The sequence below is a fragment of the Acanthisitta chloris genome, unplaced genomic scaffold (genome assembly GCF_000695815.1).
Source record: "Acanthisitta chloris isolate BGI_N310 unplaced genomic scaffold, ASM69581v1 scaffold42664, whole genome shotgun sequence".
NCBI classification, from domain to species: Eukaryota; Metazoa; Chordata; class Aves; order Passeriformes; family Acanthisittidae; genus Acanthisitta; species Acanthisitta chloris.
In genome coordinates this window covers 23112-45079 of record NW_008671829.1, presented here as the reverse complement: position 1 = coordinate 45079, position 21968 = coordinate 23112, and the positions used below count along the sequence as shown (strand labels likewise).

The following is a 21968-nucleotide window of genomic DNA, read 5'->3' as shown; positions in this document are numbered from 1 at the left end:
TCATGTTGCTGTTCAAACAAACGAGAGAATTTAACTACAAACACAGCACAGTCCTAGGAGAAAGCTGAAAGCACTGGAATTAAAGTTGACTTCAGTTAAAATATTAGTATAATTTTCACTGTCATAGAAATTTGGATAGTCTAAGCCTGTCATATATCTTAAGATTTAAAATATCACATATGAAATCATTGTCCAAATCCATTTGATTCCCTTAGGAAACAACACAGGAACTTTTTGAGTTTATCCTGTGTCAGTTGCTAAAATCTCTGCTAATTGGTAGGTATGGTAAAATCACGCCAAAGTGTTTAAGAGATGGCAGATAGTGTATGCTGTACTTCAAAATGTTGACCCTGGTATGGATGGGCACATAAAATCAGCTAGAAATGGCTCTTCTGAGTTTCTGGCAATGCTGTGTGAGGTTGAAATCAGTAGGACAATAGCACTTCCCAAAGATCAGGTCTGGGGAAGCATGTTTATTTATTTATTTTTAATAGTGGAAAGAAAAAGACATTCCAGAAGGGCATTCTTTTTCCTGATGGGATGGGTGTGAGAGATGATGGCTCTCCAGCTATCTTCCAAGTACAGTTCTGCCATGTGTCACTTCAGTAGGGAGACCTGTTGAATTAGCCTTTAATGGAACTTTGTGCTGGAGCTGTTAAGCATGATTGCAAATCCTTATCACAGATACGGTGTATGTTGATTTGGTTTGCCTTCCCGTAAGCTGCACCACTGCAGTCCATACACCTCTAGTGTAAGTATGTCTCTTTCAGGAGTGTCCCTGAAGTAGAAACACACTGGTGACAGTGAGATATCCATGTTGGCAGATGTTATGCAATAGCTGTTCTGTGCCTGTTGATTTTGACCAGCTGATGTTTAGCACTACAGTGGAAGAGGAACAAGGCTAGGTCCAGGATCCTAGGGGCAGGATGCCAGTCTGAAAAATGCTGCAACATTTTAAGCCAAACTTAATAATTTTGCTTTGGACTGCAGGCTCTGCTGCTCTGTTGTTTGTAGGCTGTGGTGGTATAGCCCAGGAATCCCAAGCTGCATGTTTTTCAGCTCCAGTTGCTCCCCACAGGGCCCATTTCACACGCAGTTCCACCTAAACTGTCGAGTGCCCTCTGGTAACAGTGTGACCTGCAGAGTTTTATAGAAGGTATAAAAGCTGAAGTCTAAGATGGATGCAAAAAAGCAGTATGATTCCCTGTTGAACAGAAGTAAAATGGCAGTCATAACTTGATGTAAGTTTTAGTTACCAGTTAATTGTGGCATCTTGCTAATGATACTGTGCAGAATGTATTGCAGTAACGAAATGTGGAAGTTCACGAGGTGATTAATGCAAAGAAGTCCAAGCACAGCAGAAACTCTTTCACATTTACTCAGTTGCAGAGGAACCCTCTGCTCATACAATTGTGTAGGAGCTCTTAGAAGTCTGAAAACATACTCAGATTGCCATAGCTGTAACAGCCTCAAGGCTTGATTTCAGAGCCAGGGATGTTTTTATTCTCTTAGAGTCCTCATATGAAGTGTTACACAGCTGTCATGTTAGCTGAGCTCGATGGCAATGACACAGTGAAGAGAACCCTCTAACACAGTTCAGTAGAGGGGATTGTAACACCATGTGGAGTAGCAGCAGAGTGCTGCTTTGAAATGGTAATCTCGTTTCAACTGTAAATTTAATATTGTATTTCTTATATAGAACTTTGCTTCCGATAGTGTCACTGTGCTGTGGTAGTGTTGCTGAGTGATCTGAAGAATTTTTCTGGAAAGGGAAGAAAGGGAAATTCTGACACTGCAGCCCCTTCTTGGTATGTCCCAGTCTAGCAGTGGAGGAGTATGGGGGAAGTGGGGCTTGTTACTCAGGAGTTTCTTGACCTTACAGTACTGGTCCTCAGAACAGTCAGCCAAGTAGAAATCAGCTTGGAGTTGGCTTCTGAGAAGTTTTGTGAATGCTGGTATTCATTGATTTAAAGTGACTAAATGTCTGTGAGTTTTTTTGGAAAGACCTCTTCAGTTGCTGTTCTTAGTGCGTTAGTGACTTGTAATAGGGTTTTTATTATTCCAGTTGAAGTGTCATTTTGCTGAGGTTTATCTTTCTTCCACTAGATGGCCCAAGCACACTGCCGAGCCCAGCATGAGAACTGAAACTTCAGTTCGAATACAAATTCGTGTCCTTCTAACTGAAGTTAAAATTCTGCATCACGAAACATAAACAAACTTCTGTGATACTTTGTGCTTGCTTAAAATGCAAACACTTTATACCAGCCAAGAAAGTGTTGATTAATGTAAGTAACATGTGGTTATGAAGGTTTATCTTTTTCCTTGGTTAGGACATTGCTTATTGAGTGCATTACAAAGCAGTTTAGTTTTGTCCTGAGATGAGAATTGGTGTGCTGTCACTCTGACAGTGGGTTCAACAGTAATAGTTCAGAGAGGCTCTGAAAAGGTGTTGATCTTGGGCTGAAGTTTGTTCCAAATGTCTCCTGGGAGAGTTGCATTTTCCAGGCCACCTTATTTGATGTTTTGGGGTGGTTTTTTTTTTCTTTTGTGGCTTGATTTTGCTGCATTGGGTTTTCATAGCAACTTTGCAGCTCATTTCACTAGTGTATAGATGTGGTCAGTGGTTTCTGAATAGGTGTGGCTGTTCATGTAGAGACTGTAATTTAATTCACCTGTTTTTGTTGTCTAGGACATCAAGGATAAGCTGGGTTTTGTGGGTGTCTTTTTGGTTAGTGGAGGAAGACAGGTACACTGAAGGCAGCTCTTACCATGGGGGTGGTTGGGACACTGGAGTGGGGCTGAAGAAGTGATGGGATGTTTATCCATAGAGAGACATTCAGATCACAACAGGATCGAGCCCTGGGCCAGCTCTGACTGGTGTATTGAACTAGGTGACCTTGAGAGGTCCTCTCCAGCCTCAATTATCTGCAATTCCAAAAGGAGATTTTATTAGTTCCTTTGCTCTACTGGTATTTAAAACAAAAATAAATACAAGGAAAATGTATAGTTGTCTTTCTGAATTAGTTCCTAACTTCAGCATTTTGCATTACTTTCCAGCTTTCCTTTTCCTTCTGAGGGTGTTGATGTAGGGGTAATAGGACCACCAGAAAAAGTGTGTGTGTCTGCACACACGCTTTTCCTTCTTAAACTCAATCCCCACTGGGAATACAAAAGGCAATTTTAACAGAGTGCTAGATTCCTTCATTTCACTGCTGCACTTGCCAAATGCTGTCCTATTATTGGTTTATACCATTACTCCTAGAGTCTCTCTTTAAAAGGGATTGTAGATTTTCTCTTATTGCTTTCCTAAGGATCTTGCCTAGATGTTCTCTTTTCCTTTTTCCCTTTATGGAAGAGAGTCAGCAGGTGTCCCTTCCTCTGCATCTGACTGTGCTTCTTTTTTCCTTCCTTTTCCCATCGTCAGTATTTGTCCCATCCTGCCACCTTCCTGCTTATCTTCCCTTTTTTGGGTGGTGACAAATCAACATGTCTATGTGTATAAGAAGGATGGACATAAATGGAGTATTTTGGTGAAAGGGATACTGCTGCCTGCAGTCAGTTATGTAGACAAAGGGGAAATCTGCTCTGGTTCATGGCCTGACTGATACATGGTGCAGTTCTGCATTTGCAGTATTTTGGTCTTCCTTTCTGATTTCTTCCAAAGTCAATAGCTTTCAGCTTATTGAGCAATGTTTCACACAGAGTTTGCCAGTTGAGCCAGGCACAGAGAAATTTCTAAATATATTGGTTTTGTGATAGACATGTATGTTTAATGGGATTTCTCTCCTGAACTGATATACTCTAACTTTGTGTAGGAAATTGGCTGCATTGCCTTGCAACTGCTGTTGTTAGTAATACAGGCTTAACTTGGCTTGTGACTGAAAACTGAACTGATGAAAGCAATTCCATTCTTAGCACCCTGGTAGTGTTAAACATAAGTATAGGACTAAAACATTAATTATCTATTTTGGTTCGTGGCATGAGTTATGGTTTAGTTGGGGTTTTTTTCTGATCAAATTTAATAGCAAGTATGAAATAGAGTGGATTTTAAAAGATGTGTTTCTAGGAAGTCTTTGGTGCAACAGATAGGTGTCATGTGTCTATATATATTTTTTTCATGCTCTGTATTATATGGAACTTTGCTGCAAAAAGGACATTACCTAAACATGATGTGAAGGATTTTAAACTAGTAGCTCAGTCATGTCTCAAGATTTTGCACTTAACATGCTTTTAGTAACTATACACAGTTGAAGTAGGTAGTAATATTTGTTTTCAGGCAAACATTTCAGATATCTGATGTACGTAGTACAATAATGTACTTAATTGTGTTGTTTTGCAGCTAGGAATACAGAGAATATATTTCAGGCTGAACAAAATAAAGTGGTAGTGATGGACAAGATGTCAGAAAGGTGTTGTGTTTCATATCCATCCACATGCATTTACATAGTGGTACCTCTTAAATACATATAGGCATTTTGGGCTAGTGGGTGTAGTGCCTTTGGGGGTGTGACACAGCAGCCACCAGGTAGTACCATTTGAAAGCTGGACAAAGCTGCAGAAGGTTACAGTGTCAGGTGAGAGCTTCTAAACCAATTTCTGCTGTAAGAAATGTGCATCCAGTTCAGTTTAAATTTTGTTTGCTATAACTCTGCAGCTGCTGTGGTTGCAGCATCGTAATACCGAAATCTTCGCCCCAGTATCAGTTCTGTTTGGCTGGCAAAAGTTATTCTAAAATCAAGCTGCTTATTGTGATTGATGAAGCTTGTTCTTGTGGCTAAAATGCCAACTGCAGGTTTTGAACTTTTCAGAGGAGTTCAGAAATATGTACTTAAAATAATATTATTTTGTCTTTATCTTTCTCTATGTCCTTCACTAGATGTCACTAGTAGATTTGGGAAAGAAACTTTTAGAAGCTGCACGAGCAGGTCAAGATGATGAAGTGCGCATTTTGATGGCAAATGGAGCACCTTTCACCACAGATTGGGTAATGCAAACTTTTCCAGTGTTTGGGAAATCTTAGTACTTTTCTCACATGAAGAAGAAATCAGGATTATTACAATTAAGCATTTATATTGCAAACCTTGGCATTTTCTTCTTGGAATTCTACAGTTGCATCATCTAATATCTAGTTAAAAATCAAAATTCTCTGAATTATGAAAGCAGTCCCAGGTAACCTAATTGTGCAGCTGAGAGTTCCCTGATAGAGGGGCTCTGAGTTGTCTTTTGGAGGTGCCTGTTTTTAGTAGGTTGTGTAGGGAGGTCAGGTACCTAAAATTCTAGGGTATTTGCAAGCTTCTAAGAACCTTAATCTGCTTAGTGACCTGACCTTCAAGTTGACTCTGTTTTGAGCAGGAGACTGGACTTAAATGACCTCCAGAGGTCCCTTTCGGTGTTGGTATGGTGTGTTGACCAAGACTGAAAAGGGGCTTAGGTCCCTTGAGATATCACACAGAAAGACAGAAAAAACATAGCACAGACCTCAAAACGTTGTTTTCAGTGAGCTGGTTCTAGTGTGTTGTGGTTATTGGAACAAAACAAACCACTTTTCCCCCCCTGCACTTCATATTCTGTAAAAGCCCTGACAGCTTCTTTCCTTGAGAGTGCAAGGGGAAAATGATTTTGAAGTGGTGACTTGACATCTGGATTTGATAGCTCCAGAATAAGAAGAAATCCTTCATACTGACATCTGTTAGAACTCCACATTTTCCATTGCATTACAGTTGGGAACATCTCCACTTCATCTAGCAGCACAGTATGGGCACTACTCCACCACAGAAGTGTTGCTGCGAGCAGGTGTAAGTCGGGATGCCAGAACCAAAGTGGACAGAACTCCATTGCACATGGCAGCATCAGAAGGCCACGCCAGCATAGTAGAAGTCTTACTCAAGGTAAGAACTGCTGAAACAGGTCTGAGACAGGGATATTGCAGTGACTTATGATCAGATGTTTGCAACTTCCTTTTAGTCATGGAGCCAACATTGAAATTATATGAACAGTTACACTGTGTGCATTGGGTGCTTTGGGATTGGGTTGTTTTCCTATTGTTTCCTATTTCCTTTGTTTTGCTATTAAACTACTTTATTTTTGCATTAAAATCACCATGATTTCAGGTGTATTATTTACTACTGTTTCAAAATAAGACTACTTCCAAATCTGACATTGTGTTTAGTAACAGATTTTAGAACCAAGATGTGTTGTGTTTTAGGGAATCTTTAATCCTTTGAGGTAAATGATTTATTTGGTAGTTAGATTGGAGTACTTCTGTTAAGTCAGTAAATGTAAGCTAACAGGGAATTCCTGATGGAGAAAGATGATTTTTGGGCTTCATTCTTTGACCAGCATTCTTTAATTCAGATCCTTGTAATGATGTAGCTTATGTGATGATCTTGTTTGTAGCATGGTGCTGATGTCAATGCGAAGGACATGCTCAAAATGACTGCACTTCACTGGGCTACTGAACATAACCACCAAGAAGTTGTAGAACTCTTGATAAAATATGGAGCAGATGTTCATGCCCAGAGTAAATTTTGCAAAACAGCATTGGATATTGCAGTAGACAATGGCAATGAAGACCTTGCAGAAATATTACAGGTAACTTTTGATTCCTGATGTTAAGGGAACTTACAGCAAAGTACTTGGTTACATGGTGGTTAGATTTTAATATGGCAGCTGTGACACCATGTGTGGACTGATAATGCAAACTCCAGTCTACTTCATTGCATGGAAATGAGGTTAATTGTTGAAGTGATGGATTATAATAGGTGGTTCCATGGCAGTGTGTGCTCACTGTTCAGTAGTGTTGTTATAGGCAAATTACATGATAAGTGTTACTGAGAAAAGTAGAGAAAGCAAATGAAAAATACCATTATGCCACTGTATGATTCTGTTGCTTCCCTATGTCTTTAACTGTCTGAATTTCTGGTCTGTTTGTTTAGTTTCCTCTTCACTACAGAAAGGGTATAATAAATAGAAGTGAATATTAATTCAAAGACAAGAAGAATACCGCCAATACTTACAGTTCATGGCAGTTGCTAAGCTGTTGGAGCAGACTTTCATGGCATGTATCTGCTCCAGCAGTTTGGTTTGTCAGGTTTCTCTTTTAGGTACATGAGCTTGCATGTCTGTGAAAGGACCTTGTCCTTTATATAGTCCTCTTTCTTTACAATGAATGGTTGTGAATGGAGAAGTAGTGGTGTGTTGTTACTCTCTCTCACTTCAAGAGACTTTTTTGTCTTGAGATTTCAGCCAAAACCAAAGTTTCTTATGTAGCTGGAGATGTGACGTGTTGTGTGTGCATTGCATGAGTATAGTGAGAGAGATTCCCCGTTTGTGTGGAATATGCAATAATTCTAGCTCTTCCAAGGTAAATAACTCCTTTGTACCTACAATTGGAATGATGCTATTACCTTTGTCTCCCAGATTGCAATGCAGAACCAAATCAACACGAATCCAGAGAGTCCGGACACTGTGACGATACATGCAGCAACACCACAGTTCATCATAGGACCTGGAGGGGTGGTGAACCTAACAGGTCTGGTATCTTCCACAAATACATCCAATGGAACAGGTTTTTAGATGCCTCTAGGGTAGCTACTGGGATTTTGTACTTTCATTGATTTTCACCATTTAGTGAAAAGGCCTGAGGAAAAACAGTGGTAAGAATGGTTACTATGTTCCTCTTGAGTGTTTTTTTTGTGTTGCCAATATGTGCCTAAACCAAAATCTCTATGGATATAAATTGTCAGAAGTTGTATTTGCTTAACAAACTTGCCTTCATTTTTAGCAGAATGCTGCTGAAAATGGAGTGTGTGTTAGAAGCTTCAGTGCAATAATAATAGAAAAAGAGACTTTGCTGGTTTTAAATTTATCAGCTAACTTCTTTTCATTCTCCTAGATGAAACAGGAGTCTCTGCTGTACAGTTTGGAAATTCATCAACGTCAGTATTAGCTACATTGGCAGCTTTAGCAGAAGCATCAGCTCCACTGTCTAATTCTTCAGAAACACCAGGTCAGAAAGCTGTCATTTCACTTAACAAACTGAATGTACATAACTTCAGCTTCCCTGCAGCACACAAGCAGTGTGGTAAATAATGACTACATGGATATAGAGAAGGAGAGTAAGGAAGGAATAATAACTGTATTTATGGGGACTTTTTCTTTTATATAAAGTAGCTTCTTTTTAGACAAAATCTCCACTTTTCTTTCAAGGTCTGAAGAAGTCCTAGCAATGTTTCTTTCCAAAAAAGTCCAACACTGAGTTTGAAACTGAAAGATCAAAGCTCTTTGCCACAGCCACTAGTATTGGCGCTGGCAACTTGGGCTTTTTTGTGACAGTGGTCTTTCTTACAGCTTTCTTACTGCTGAGCCTGTACTTGGAAGCCAAATCGAGTTCAGTACAACACCACTTATTCATGTGGGACTTGCTGTTTTGTTTTACTGAATAAACACTCTGAATATTTAAGCAGTGCTACAGGACAGTAATCTATGAACATGAAAATCAGAAGACTATGACTGCAGTCATTATATGAACAACAGAATGATTTTTCTGTGTGTGTTATATTGTAATTAAATTAAAAGATGAAAGCTTCAGGGTTTTATCTACCTTCTCTCATCTTGAGCATCACAACGTAATAGTCTATAGGGGTTTAATCTCATCTCTGTAGATAGAAAGCACTAATGTCTGTCATTAAAATCAAAGGCTCTGCTTTTACCCTGACAAATTGAAAATAAAGTAGAGCTAGTGTGCTTGAATTTCTTTGTGCTACTAGTGATCTTGCTCTCAGTATCTTACTGTGTTAAAAAACCAGAGTGGCAGCACAAGACCCCAGTGTGTAGTGCAAGCTGTGGTATGTGTTGTGATTCTGAACACAGCCTTTCCTTATCTTACCTCCATTTACAGAGGTAATATAGAACTGTGGGAGTCCACTGCTCTATCCTCATTATCAAATCATGAATTTGAAATAGATAGTTGAGCTGGGATTTTTGACTTCTGCTTTTACCTTTAAAATTATATACATACAATGTTTGTTTTGATTTTAAAATTTTATCTTTCCTCTTTAAAGGTGTAAAAATGTTGGGTCTGCAGAACTTTCCCTTTAGTCTTGCTTCATACTGTGTATAATAATTAAAGCTGTGGTTGTGTTTGAAGTACCTATGTAGTACAGACAAAACTTTCAGATTCTTTAGGGGTCCTTCAGCCTTTTACCATTATGTTAAGCAGAGGAATCAGGGCTGGGTCCTGAGGTACAGCTGGCAAGGCATTGGTTGAGAAGTAGTTTCAAGGTAGTATTTCAAGTTCAATTTTTTTTGTTATTCTGCTATTACTGTAACTTACTCCAACTTGTGTGCAATGCAGAAGTTATTTGTGTTCTTAAAAGCAGCTCTTGTTCTGGCAGCTGTGTTAGCTCTGGATCCAAAGCATCAATTTTGAGTGGGATATATCTATAAGGAAAAATGCTAAATAAAAAATTCACTGTATTGAGCAAGGTAGAGCAGGACAGTGTTGCATGTATATTTCAAAATGTTAGTGCTTTATGTTGGCCTGGTGAAAGATTTCTATTAAAAATATAATATGTAGTAATGTATCAATTGGGGGGGGTGTCAAATTTTAAAAGTCGCAGAAGAAATTGACTTAATTCCTTTACTAATCTGTTGATAGTTGTGGCCACAGAGGAAGTTGTGACTGCAGAATCTGTGGATGGGGCCATTCAGCAAGTTGTCAGTTCTGGAGGTCAGCAGGTTATTACCATAGTTACAGATGGCATTCAGCTGGGGAACCTGCATTCCATTCCAACCAGTGGAATCGGACAGCCCATCATTGTGACCATGCCAGATGGGCAGCAAGGTGAGTGCACACTTTTATGATTTGAGCTTGATGAACTCTTGTAGTCACAAGAATAATAATGATTTGTTAGGTGCAAATAGGTTAGAGAATTTCGTGTACATCTCAGAATTCTTAGACCACAGAAGGCTCAGACAGCGTGAGCCGCTGCAGTTCAGTGGGTTGACACATGTCAGCTGAGTCTCTGCATTAGGAGAGGGAATGGAAGAAGTACTAAACTGTATGGAAGAGAAATGGGACATGTAAGAGAAAACTGATAACTATTTGCTTTGCCTTCAACAAGTTTCATTCTTGCAAACTTGTTATGAAAATTAGAAGATGGGAGTAAAACAAAAGCCTTCCAATACTTACACTGGTACCTTGCTAGAAATATGGTGGGAAGGTGAGGCTTGGATTTGGAAATCTGATGCACGAAACAAGCTGTGCAAACTCCATGGAGTGTGTTCTTAACAGAACAAATCTTACATGCCTGAAATTTTAGAGCAGCAGGGGCAGAACCAGTGAAGCCAGGGTGACACAAATGTTCCTGTTGGGCCATATGTACTTTGTTTGTTAGAGCTGCTAGTGTAATAAGTGCTATTTTGTGATGTGTATGTTTTGGGACTTTTCTTTTAAAGATGCTCTGCCACTACTGTTGAGATAAAAATTATTCCTTCTCTGATTTCTTTGTGAGGACTCCCAGTGTGGAGCTTGAGTTGTACACTGGAGACAAATGACTTTGTTCACAGTCTGTCTGAACTAGTACAGCTAGTTACCAGAAAGCATGAATGTGTGTAAAGAGGTACTGAAGTGACAGTCACATTTATTTGCCAGATGGTTGTGTGAGTAAATTAGAGAATGAATTTATTTCAATCCCTGTTTGTTTTTTTTTTTCTTCAAGGCTAATAACTGCTGGAATTTTAGATTACCTAAAGGTGTTCTAATTAATCAAAATCAAAAGCCTGATTTGTATTTAGTATTTACTTAAGAAACATTATAAAGATGATCTGCTACATAATGGACAGACTGCTGCAAGTCACTGCCATGTCTGTTCACTCTGTGAAAAATGGCAATGATATTCCAGAGTGACAGCTAACTACTGTACACCTTGGTAATGAGGAATAATAAAATTCTTTATTAGCTTATGGAAGCTAAAGCAGCTAAAGCTTTGAGTAAATTTTCATCGTACTGACTTTATAATACACTTTATTATATAGTCATGTTTTCATAAAGTCTGCATTTTTTTCTGTTAATAAAATGACTTAAGTAATACAAATTTTATATAGTGCAAATATTATTTGAAGTAAATGTATTTATGTGTACAAATATGTTTTCAGTACTAACAGTCCCAGCAACAGACATTGCTGAAGAAACTGTGATCAGCGAAGAACCTCCAGTGAAGAGACAGTGCATTGAGATTGTTGAAAATCGTGTGGAGTCTGCAGAAATAGAAGTAAGGAGTACATTGCATAACAGTGTTCCACGTTCTGGTTTCTGTGTTGTTCAGCCAGCTAATTTCTGTGTTACCACAAAATGAAGTGTGTGAAACAGCAACTTGTTCGGTCTCTCCTGTTACTGAAACTCATCTTTTACATAGTTTCTGTAAAAATAAAATAGGAGGGCTGTTTGCTTCATCCTGTGGTCATGCATGTAGAAATGACCATTGTTTAAGTATATGATAACATAATTTTCTGTAAGGTCACTAGGTAGTTTTTAAAACTGGGTACTGATACATTATCGAGGAGTGAATGACAGCACTGTACCCTCATCTTTCTGTTACAGCCACATGCCTGTCCTGATTGTGAGATCATATTTTTAGCAATGTTTCCTTTCCATTCATGATACCTAGATAACTGGTAATGGAAGTGTGAAACAGTAAGATTCTGCCTTTGTCAATTTTTATCTGTATATCCCCCTCCCCCTTTTTCAATTCTGAAGCAGTTTACTGTTAGACATTTTTTAGAATTATAGTGAAAAAAAACTTAAAAATGTTGAGAGTCCTTTTTATATGACAAATAGGTGCAGCTGTTGAATTTAAAATTGTAGCTCTTTTTAATATTAGACACAATAGGTCAAACATCTCATTCCTTCTGGTTACTTCTGTGCTGACCAGTTTTGGTCAAAAGCTTATGAAAGTTGTGAATGCTGTGACTAGACTGTAAGTTCTCATTTTGTCAACTCCATGATATTTCATTGTGTACTCTAACGTGTGTTCATATCATCAAGTTGTGCCTAATTGAATACTTGTTGTTGTACAGTATGTGATATGTTATCCATGTCCAGTAACACCGATTACCACCTCTCATCACTTACTTTGCCCATCCCCAAATTGTCACATCAAATGGCCTTTGCAGGTTTGTAGTCATTACAGATTATCCTGACAGTTGACATTTTCTTGCTGCTTTTTAAAAAATGTATGATTGTTACAATAAAAGCATTTTTTTTGGTTCACACTTTTAAAAATCTGCCTGAATTATTCATAAAGGAAATGATATTTCCTGAAGTATTTTAATAATTCTGTTAGGTGAAGGAAAAAAAAACCCAGATTGGTTAAGGAATAAATTGACTTGCTCCCAATTACAGATAGTTGGTAAAACAGTACCAATAATTTTTTTAAGGAGATTACCAGTTTCAGTTGTATATGTTAAACACATTTCACAGATATGGAAGGAAGCTAGTTTAAATGAGTTGCTTCATCTGTTAATTTAAGTGCCAAGTTTTGATGAGTGACATTGTCCCAGCCTGTGGAACTGGAAGTGCACATGCAGACCTCTCTGTGGAGACCAGTTGACTTTAGGGCCTTATTGTGGTTCTCAAGGATATGGTGCTACCTCACTTTGGTAGCAGTGACATTAATGAAGTTGGTGCACTTCAAATTTCTTCATCACAGAGTGACTCCTCCCCTCATCAAAGTACTTTTTAAATATTTAAGTATATAGAGATACAGAAAACTTTTATTGTTTGGTTTCTATGCCTCATACTGGTTCATTCCCTTGTTTCATTATAGAGAGTTAATTCAAGGCTGAGTGATTTCTTCAGCCATTTTAAATTCATAGTGTATGAACAGTTAACTGTAGCTTGGAAGTTTTTGAAGTTGAAAATCCTCCCATTTATGTGAGGTAGTAAACTTTCCTGTGAAAGTATTGTGAAATGGCTAAAGCCGTAGTGGTGTTTTTAAATTTTCTATTCTGGGTCTGTTAAGCTCAAACATTTCAGCTCATTTTGGAGAGTGATAACAGTTTTCCTGAGCAGTTTGATATTTTAAATATGGGATGGCAGCAAAAAAACCCATGTCACACGGATACTCTGTTTTTCATCTTCATGCATAATTCATTAACATACAGTGATTTTTATGTTCATTCTGTAATTTGACTGTTTTTCCCATGTTGCATGTTTGAAAGGTGACACACATTAGAACCTTGACAATCATTTCATTAGACTAAAAAAACCATTATTGTAAACTAGTTGTACTAGTGAATTCATATTCCTGTTTTTTCTGTTTAGAAATGGCTTAGTTGTTATGGGCATTCCTATTGTCAGTCATTAGACTGTTAAGAGAAGTTACATGTAGTGAAGAAAATCCCCTGATAAAATGGAACACTTAGGAACACTGAGGATCCTCTAACTTGATTTTTACCTGGGAGGTGTTTAGATGATACATAAGGACTTCAGCTCTTCAGAACACTTTCAGTTGTGTTCTAAAGAATGCCCTAAGAACATTTTGTAGGTTTGATTAAATTAGTAGATCAGATACAGCCCTCCCTATTCTAGATGTCCAAGCTAAGCAACCCATTTTCACCAGTCAGTTCTCTGTAGATGTATGTTGCTCCCCTGGAAGCATTGGCTTCTTTCCACTGCCTAGTCACACAGTATACTTGGCCTCAGTTCCTCAAGTCATTCTGTTTATCTTAGAATCATAGAATCATCAAGGTTGGAAGAGACCTTTAAGATCATCAGGTCCAACCGTTGTCACTTCCATTGTAACCCTAACCCCTAAACCAATCAGTTCTCTGTAGATGTATGTTGCTCCCCTGGAAGCATTGGCTTCTTTCCACTGCCTAGTCACACAGTATACTTGGCCTCAGTTCCTCAAGTCATTCTGTTTATCTTAGAATCATAGAATCATCAAGGTTGGAAGAGACCTTTAAGATCATCAGGTCCAACCGTTGTCACTTCCATTGTAACCCTAACCCCTAAACCAAAAGTGCCAGATCAGATCCAGACACCTCTTAAACAGGCATGGTGACTCCACCACCTCCCTGGGCAAATTTTTCCAGTGCCTGACCACCCTAACAGTGGAAAATTTTTCTAACATCTACTCTGAATCTCCCCTGTATCAGCTTATGGCCATTCCCTCTAGTTCTCTCAGTGCAGGCATGGCAGAAGAGACCACCTCCCACCTCTCTACAACTCCCTTTCAGGTAGTTTCAACCTTGGGACTATGGCAGTCTAAGACTTTCACCTGCTGCACTTATCTATGTGCTTTGAATTGGTAGTATGTCTAGTAGATACTGCTTTTATTTTCTTGGCCTTGCCATGGAGAGTTGAGGTTTTTCCTGTTTTTTTCTCTCTCCTGTCCCTTCTTTAATGTGCTGTACTTGTGGGTACACAGCTCTAGTTCTCTCTTCTGTGGGAAATACTCTTGAGATCTGAGAAACTCTCCACCCCAAGTGTTTGCAGTCTGCACACACTCCATAGCAGTGATTCCACCACCAAATGCTTGTGGTCTGCACACTCCCCATAGCAGTGAGAGCCCCTTGCTGTTTGTAATGCACTACAGAACTACTGGCCAGTGAACTCCCAGTGGTTCTTACTCTTCTGCAGTTGATAGAGCAACTTTGCTTCTTGCCAGTATTAGATTTCTGATGGCTTTTATGAGACGTTCATGGGATAGATAATGGCCAGCTCAGGATGTCCCAGCCCTCAAAAGGCAAAGGCAGGATCAAATGTTTTGACTGCTTCCTTGAGAATTGTCTTGTAGCTCTTTTCACCAACACTCTGCTCCATGAGGCTGTTTTACATAAGATGTTGACTCCCCTCACACCACAGAGATGACTTATGAAAATAGCAGTGTGTTTTGGTTGGACTGGTGCTGGAGCATTGTTGGTGTGTTTCAGATCCTTTGAGGTGTAGGTTCTATTGTTCATTTGGCATTCATCAGTCTAGTTGCTACATGGGTTGGCCATTCATAAAGTTGCTTAAAAAGCAGAATCCAAATTTTCAGAGGTAGAATCTGAACTTCCTTTTCAAATAAAATAGCAAGATCAGATGAGCTCTCATTCTATTAGCATGTGCTCTCAATGAAGCAAACCCCAGCTTACTGCCTTCAGCTCTTAAAGCCCTATGGAAAATCAAGAGTGTGTTCTGTATTCTAACTAGTCTTTATAACCTGTTCATAACATCTCTCCTTCACCTGTTGTTTTTGCTGAACAGGTGCTGCTGTTAGCAGTGATCAGGTCACCTGTGTCCCTGTGTTTCAGCACATTCAGCACAGCATGTGGCTGCTAAGCGTGACTGTGGCAAGTGCTGAGAACAGTAGTGAGTAGAAGGGAGGCAGAGTGTTTTGTATTTTTCTGGCCATGGCAATCTGAGTGCCTCAGTGGTGAAGCATAGGGATGCTCTTAGGGGAGTCTGTGGGGTGAAACCATGAACGACTCTTGGAGGTATTAAATGGGAATGTGATACTGAACTGCTGAGATGGGAATAAGCTGAAAAGGCAAGTTGTTTTCACTGGGCCTCAGTTTTGTGATAAGTTTTGTTTTCCTGGGAGATGGATTGCTTCTCTGATAACCTCCTTCCTGTGTCTATGTAACAACTGCAGTGAAAAGAACGATTTTAAATCAGAACTACCTTACTCATAAAAGTATGATACGTTTTAATGAAATGGTATTTGTTTGAAGATCAAAACAAAACTATGTCCCAAGCAAATTGCTTTTTCATTTGGGCTCAGTGCAGCATCAGACAAATTACAGTACTTACATCACAGGAGATGGAAATACATTCTCCTTAGTTCCTAAGGCAGCTTCGTAGGAAGTGGCATTTCCCCTATTATTCTGCTTGGAAACCATTTTCTATCCATCCCCAACAAACTTGTATGCAGTCACTGCTTTTGAATTGAAAAAGCTTATCTGGCTAAATGCCTGTTAATTAATAAAGATGTGGTGTCCTTGGGGATGTAATTATACCTCTGGATAGCACCGTGTCAATCACTATTTAGAAACCAGATATGTGTATATTTTGGTCAATGGGCAGCTGACACTCTCCAGTAGAAATGGCTATTAGGTAACAGTTTTTCACTGCATTGTCTGGTTAGAAATACAGCAGCAAGGGAGAATCCTGTTAGAGTGGATTCCAGTTTTAAAAAGTAACAAAGGGAGGTGAATCACTGGAGAAATGTTAATACACTATGTCAGTATTCAGTCACCATGCTTCCAGCTTTATTTAGCTCTTTTTGGATAGAGACTTGTGTGGTACCTTTGCAGCTAAATAAACTCAGGTTTGCTGTATCCACACTTGAAGCTTTATTGTGGGGAGTTGTCTGGTGTGGCAATTCCTTTCTGATTTTTACAGCTGCATTCACACAGGTTTACCCAAGTAAGAGCTGAACAGTTTCTAGATGATACCCTAACACTTGAGCTGCACATAAAGGAAAAGTATTTGCCATTGTAACTTGTATTTGATATTTATTTGACAAAACATTGATGCTTCTGTTTCTAACAGGAAAGAGAAACTCTTCAGAAACAGCTGGATGAGGCAAACAGAGAAGCACAAAAATATCGTCAGCAGCTTCTAAAGAAGGAACAAGAAGCAGAGGCCTATCGGCAGAAGTTAGAGGCAATGAACCGCCTCCAGACTAATAAAGAAGCTGTTTAATAAAAAATGAACATTCTGCAAAGCCTGTTACTTTCAAACACCTGCAGTACAATCTTGAACTGTACACTATATAGGTGCAGACACGGGATTACATGATAGAGAAGATGCTACAAGTTGATAACTGGACTTAAGCCGTGAGCTCTGATTAATTTCTTGTAACATAAAAACTCTGAATTTAGGAATTGTGAAAAGTATTTAAAATGAAATACTGTAAATAGTTGGTTTTTTTACAGTTTCAAAATGAGTTGATAAATCTTTTTGAAGGGATCCAGGAACACGAAAAGCCAATGTTTTTGTGAAATTTTTGATTTTAGTATGAATCTAACTTCTGAAAAACAGAACAGTTTTAAGGGTGATGTTGTTGATTTAAGCTGACAGCTTGAAAATTAATTATGTGACAAAATTAATGAACAGTTATTTCTACATGATGAAAAACTCAATCAGCTTCTCTGAATAAGACATTTCCAGGTGGAAATCTTTGTACAGCTTTAAGTAGTTGTCTCAGATTCTCTGAAAACCATATTTGGGGTTTTTTTTATTTTAGGTGGTGAAATTTTTATATTTAATTTCAAATATATCCAAGTAGATTTACATGTATATGAAGCTAATATTTTTTAAACTTTTCAGTTTGTACATATGCTGCATGTTTTTATAATTTCTACACATACATCTTGCATAGGTATTTTTCAGCAAAGATGAGAAAAATGATGAGAAAAATGTTTAGCCTATAGGTCATTTGAAGTAAGCTAGCAGCCAGTTTTATTGTGGATGGTATATTTCTTGGAAGAATGTACTTTGTAATTAAGAAGAACAAAAAAGTATCTCAATTTACACATTAAGAGGCAAAATTCAATAGTGGAGGCATTGAAACTTCACTTTGTGTGTCTTACAAGTTTCCTGTGCAAACAAGTTAAAGTTCAGTAAGGAACAGGAAAGAATGTCTCCACTGAAACACAAACAGTAGTTCTTTGAGGATATTCCTTTTGATCTCTCTTCCCCAATAGCCTCGAAATGACTTCAGTGATATATTTTTTTCTAAACAGACTTTGGCATTTTAATTATGCAATTGGACAAACAATTTTTTTTATGTTGTATTGATGCTCTTCTTGCCCAGCATCATTGTTCCTCACTGTGATACTGTGTTTGTGTGTGTCTGTGCAGTGATCTATTATGCTTAAAATTTAGATGGCACGTTACATCTTCAGAGCATTGTAAAATCTTTTAAAGAACCCTTACTGTACTGCCCAAGGCAGGTAAGTAAGTGTTACTGTCTCAATTTTATAACTGGTATCAGTGCAACACAAGGGAGTGTGGATGACTGGCTTGACACCACGTGAACCTGTGGTCACCTGGGAATGGGTCTCAGGAGTTCCTGGCTTCTAGTCCTGTGCTTAGACTGAGCTGCCTTAAGATTGTTCAGTGCTGTGTTACATTAAATTTTGAACTACTGTGCAGATTTGTTTTTTGTAAGATAAATCTCTTTGTGCTTTGCTTTGTTGTTCCATGTTCACTGCTTTTATGGAATTGTTTATATAAACTTAAGCAAAAAGTCTAGTTTACCTATACTGTACACGGAAGAATTACCCTTAAAACTGTACTCTGGCCTACTTTTTCTATTTTACAATTAAATATCTTTTCCACATACATATAGTGTAGAATCAATTTCAATTGTTCTGTGTGTGCATTAGAAGGTCAAAGCTGCTCTGTGTTCAGAAAAATGTGCAAAACCAGTTTTAGACTTGGAATGGCCTTAAATGGTAGGAGGGAGAAGTGAGGAAAGAATTGCATTGTACTGTGCAAAACTGTCAAGCTGGTCAAAATTTGACCTGAGTTTATAGAATTGGCAGTTAGGAAAAAATCTAACTATCCTAGTATCGGTATGAATTTGGTAAATTTGATCCTGTTGGCCGAATTTGACCTAAAAATAATCAAAAGATAATAAAAATGAAAAATCTGTGGGGGTGGGCTTTAGGAGAATTATTTCCAAGGATGATGTTATCATGCTGGTACTAGGACTTGAAGCAAGCCTTGTGCAGTGTTTAGCTGGAAATTGCTCTTTTAGGGATTTTTTTCAGGAACTATCCATTATGTCACTAGCAAAGTCAGCAAACAGTTGGTCAAGGTAAATGTCCTTCTTAGGCATTGATCCAGTTGAATTAGTCTGTGATCAAAATAATGTTTGTGTCCTCACACCCCACAGACTTAACGACAGTGTAATCTCCGCGAGTTCTTGGTAACGATAAGGATGTCAGTGCTGGGCTGAGTGGTGATAGTGGTAACGTTCCCGTCCAAGTGGAGAGTTTCCCACGGTTCTGACGGAACAGACCTTTGCAGGAAACAATGAAATGAACCTTTTCTATTCATCTTGCTTCCTGTGAGCAAATATTTTATTCCTCGTTGTCCGTAACAAAATCCTTCTAAGTGCAGGGTAGCTATAACAAAACCTTATTCATCACCAGCAATATTTACCCTACCTGTAATACGTTATCACCTGTTTCATTCTAGTTCCCAACGGGACCTGCTGTTCTCTTCTGCACAGAACAAGAGACCAGCCTGAGGAAACTGTCACCTTTGAGTAAAGGCACAGGGTATATGTCACATGAAATGTTTATTGTATAGTTTAGCTCTGAAAACATTGTTAAAAATATTGTTCCTTATTTGCTGTTCCAAATCAAAATCATAAATGTAATTAGTTACCATCTGTGTTTTTGAACAGATGTCCATATATACTAATGTATTAGTTACTTGTAATAAGCTAGAAGCACAGTTTTTGAGAACTTTGAGTTCTTCTTGAGTTGGTTCTGTGCTTGATGCCAGTTCCTTCTCCCCTTCCTGGTTCCCCTTTATGGGATCATTTACAGTAAAGGCAAGAGAGATTCATAACTTGATATTAATTGTGTGGGCAGCTTGCTGTTTTTTTCTAATGTTTCCAGAGAAATGTGAGATAAAGCAGATAAATATGCACATAGTATTTTTTGCACTATTTGTACTTATTCTCTCAATGCCTTTTTTTATCAATTTTTTGGGGTTTTTTATTTCAGTACATTAATCTGATGTGTGTGTATCGCAGCATCTTTGTCATATCTACAAAACAGTTCCTTCTCAAATATCTAATTGCAGCAGAAACTAGGAAAGGTTTCACACTGTAGACTCTGCTGTGAGAATGATGGAACAACTTTCTAGAATAATGAAAGTGTCTGGGCTGTGTTAGAGTACATGAGGCAGAAAATCAAAGCTGCTCTGGCAGCCACTTCTCTTCTGTAGGAAGACAACAGCAAAACTGATGTCATGCATCAGGTGAAGGCTCTGCCTAGCCTGGTGTCTTGTCTCTGGCAGGGCCAGCCCTAAGCAGGAGCCTAGGGTATAGCAAAAATAGGGCAAGAATATATTGTACTGTAGTAATTTCTCTTTCTGCTGCTCAGTCCATAAGTCTTCCCTCTTTTTTTTCCCAGGGCTGCCTGGTACAGTGCAGAGCAAGTGAAGATGCTAAATGCTCAACATTGAGTACAGTGTCAAAGGCTGAGCTGCCAGAGATAGGTCAGGATGTGTTTTCAGGCCCTTAAATGGACAAAGGGGTATCTGCATGTCTGTTCTTTCAAACTGAGAACAATCCAGGTGCAGGACTTAGAGGAATTCTGAAGAGACAAGACCAAATCCCAGTGCTTCTGCATATCATGTATGAGAAAAGCAAGCACAGTGAGGGGAAAAAGATGCATATTCCCAGCTCAGCTATCTAGGGGGATACCTGTGGAGGAGCATCACCCTGGTCTGTGTAACCTGGTCTGATCTGGAAGGGCAGGAATCCACAAGGAGGATCATTGCTGTTTTGTGTTGCAGTTCTGGAACTGGCGATAACTGGAAAGCCTTTCCTTCTGGCAGCATGGGAATGACAGGATAAGGACTGAAGACCTGTGGGGATGCAGGTATATCTCTGCCTGCAGTGTCAGATCTGCTCTCTCTGGTGCCTTGTTTTAATGACTACTGCTAGCACAGTAGCTGGGTTTGCTGGCATGACATTTGCTGGTGTAACATCTCCTAACTTTTATTTGGTTTTGGAAGCTCTTGAGCTTTTTCTCTCCTTCAAGTCTCATGTTAATGTGTTTTATATTCATGACATGGATTACTGTGAGGCTAATGAAAGATTGATTGAAAATGGGAAAGGGGTAGTGCAGAGGCAGCTCCTCTTAGAGATACACTATCTTACACATCAAAAGAGCACAGATGAGAACATGAGAGATTGTAAAAGCCCCCAGTTGGGAGGAGTTAGATAAACATTCCCCAATAACCTGCCTATGCTTAGCTGTCTCCAGAATGCGTGAGCCTGGGAGATAAAAGGAGCTATAAAGGCTGAAGCAGCTAGCAGGGCACCAGACCAAACTGCCCACAGCTCCCAAAAGGTTGTGGCCCAGGTTTGAGGAGGTGCTTTTGTAGGGACTCACCATGGAGCCTGAAGAGTACAGACAGAGAGGTGAGTGATCCTTGGCTCTTGCGAATAGGTAGCATTTGCTCATGCGGATCAACTCTTGTAGGGCTGGGAGTGGTACCCAAAATTAGGATGGACTATATACTTTTTGTTTGCACACATGTCCTTGAGACTCAGATCTGCTGAGGTTAAGATAAAAATGTGACCCAGGGTTGAGTTTAAATTAATGGATTTAGAGTCCGTGGGTAACTTAGCCTTTTTGGTCTTATATTTAAGATACTGTGGGAAAGCTGCAAAACTATAATTCTGAATAAACTTGTGCTAGGGGATTATGCTCAGTGGCTCTTCCCTGGCTGACACCATAAAACTACCCTGACACGGGTACAGTTCTGGAGATGGGGAACAAACTTTGGTCCCAGGGCTAGAGGAGATTGCCTTAAAAAATGGAGAAAAGGTGTGGAGCTGTGCAGCTGTTTTCAGTGGATGCAAAAGGTATGCCATAATGACAAGGAAGTGTGGGGCATGGTGAAAATTTAACTCCTGTGAAATACAGTAAATCTAACCTCTCAATAACCAAACTGTACTTGTACCATAATTGTGTTTTAAAGGTACATTTGAACTGTTTGACAATGACACTGAAATAACCCTGTGAGTCTGTTCTGTGCCCATGAAGCCTGTTCTAGGGCCATGTCCCTACATTATTAGGTGGGACAAGTAGGGTGTAGGAGGGAGGTCAGTTCTGGTGGCTGTGCTGGGAGCAGTATTCCAACACTAATGGAATCCCTGTCCAGTACTAATGACAGATTGTGTGGAGTGCTGGTACTGTTAGTTTTCCCTTAATCCAAACTCAAA

The 21968-nt window shown here is 39.0% G+C and overlaps 2 protein-coding genes across 4 annotated transcripts in view; both read left to right on the top strand.

The window, feature by feature from the left end:
- The first annotated feature begins 4875 nt into the window (after window positions 1-4875).
- GABPB1 (GA binding protein transcription factor, beta subunit 1) lies at window positions 4876-18337 on the top strand. Of its 3 annotated transcripts, none has more exons than XM_009074235.1 (8): window positions 4876-4984; window positions 5721-5888; window positions 6397-6591; window positions 7420-7531; window positions 7895-8008; window positions 9659-9844; window positions 11158-11273; window positions 16541-18337. In XM_009074235.1, the coding sequence occupies exons 1-8, from the start codon at window positions 4877-4879 to the stop codon at window positions 16691-16693; spliced, it is 1152 nt and encodes a 383-aa protein (XP_009072483.1). In that variant the 5' UTR covers window position 4876; the 3' UTR covers window positions 16694-18337. The 3 variants fall into 3 exon arrangements, with proteins under 3 accessions (XP_009072483.1, XP_009072484.1, XP_009072481.1); XM_009074236.1 differs by having other exon boundaries at window positions 4877-4984; window positions 11158-11280; window positions 16607-17525; XM_009074233.1 differs by having other exon boundaries at window positions 4877-4984; window positions 7420-7567; window positions 16541-17525.
- A 2796-nt stretch (window positions 18338-21133) lies between these two features.
- Window positions 21134-21968, top strand: part of HDC (histidine decarboxylase) — a 9454-nt gene continuing 8619 nt past the window's right edge. The window contains exon 1 of the mRNA XM_009074232.1: window positions 21134-21166. Coding sequence (XP_009072480.1) covers window positions 21134-21166 — 33 coding nt within the window. The remainder of the gene's footprint in view (window positions 21167-21968) is intronic.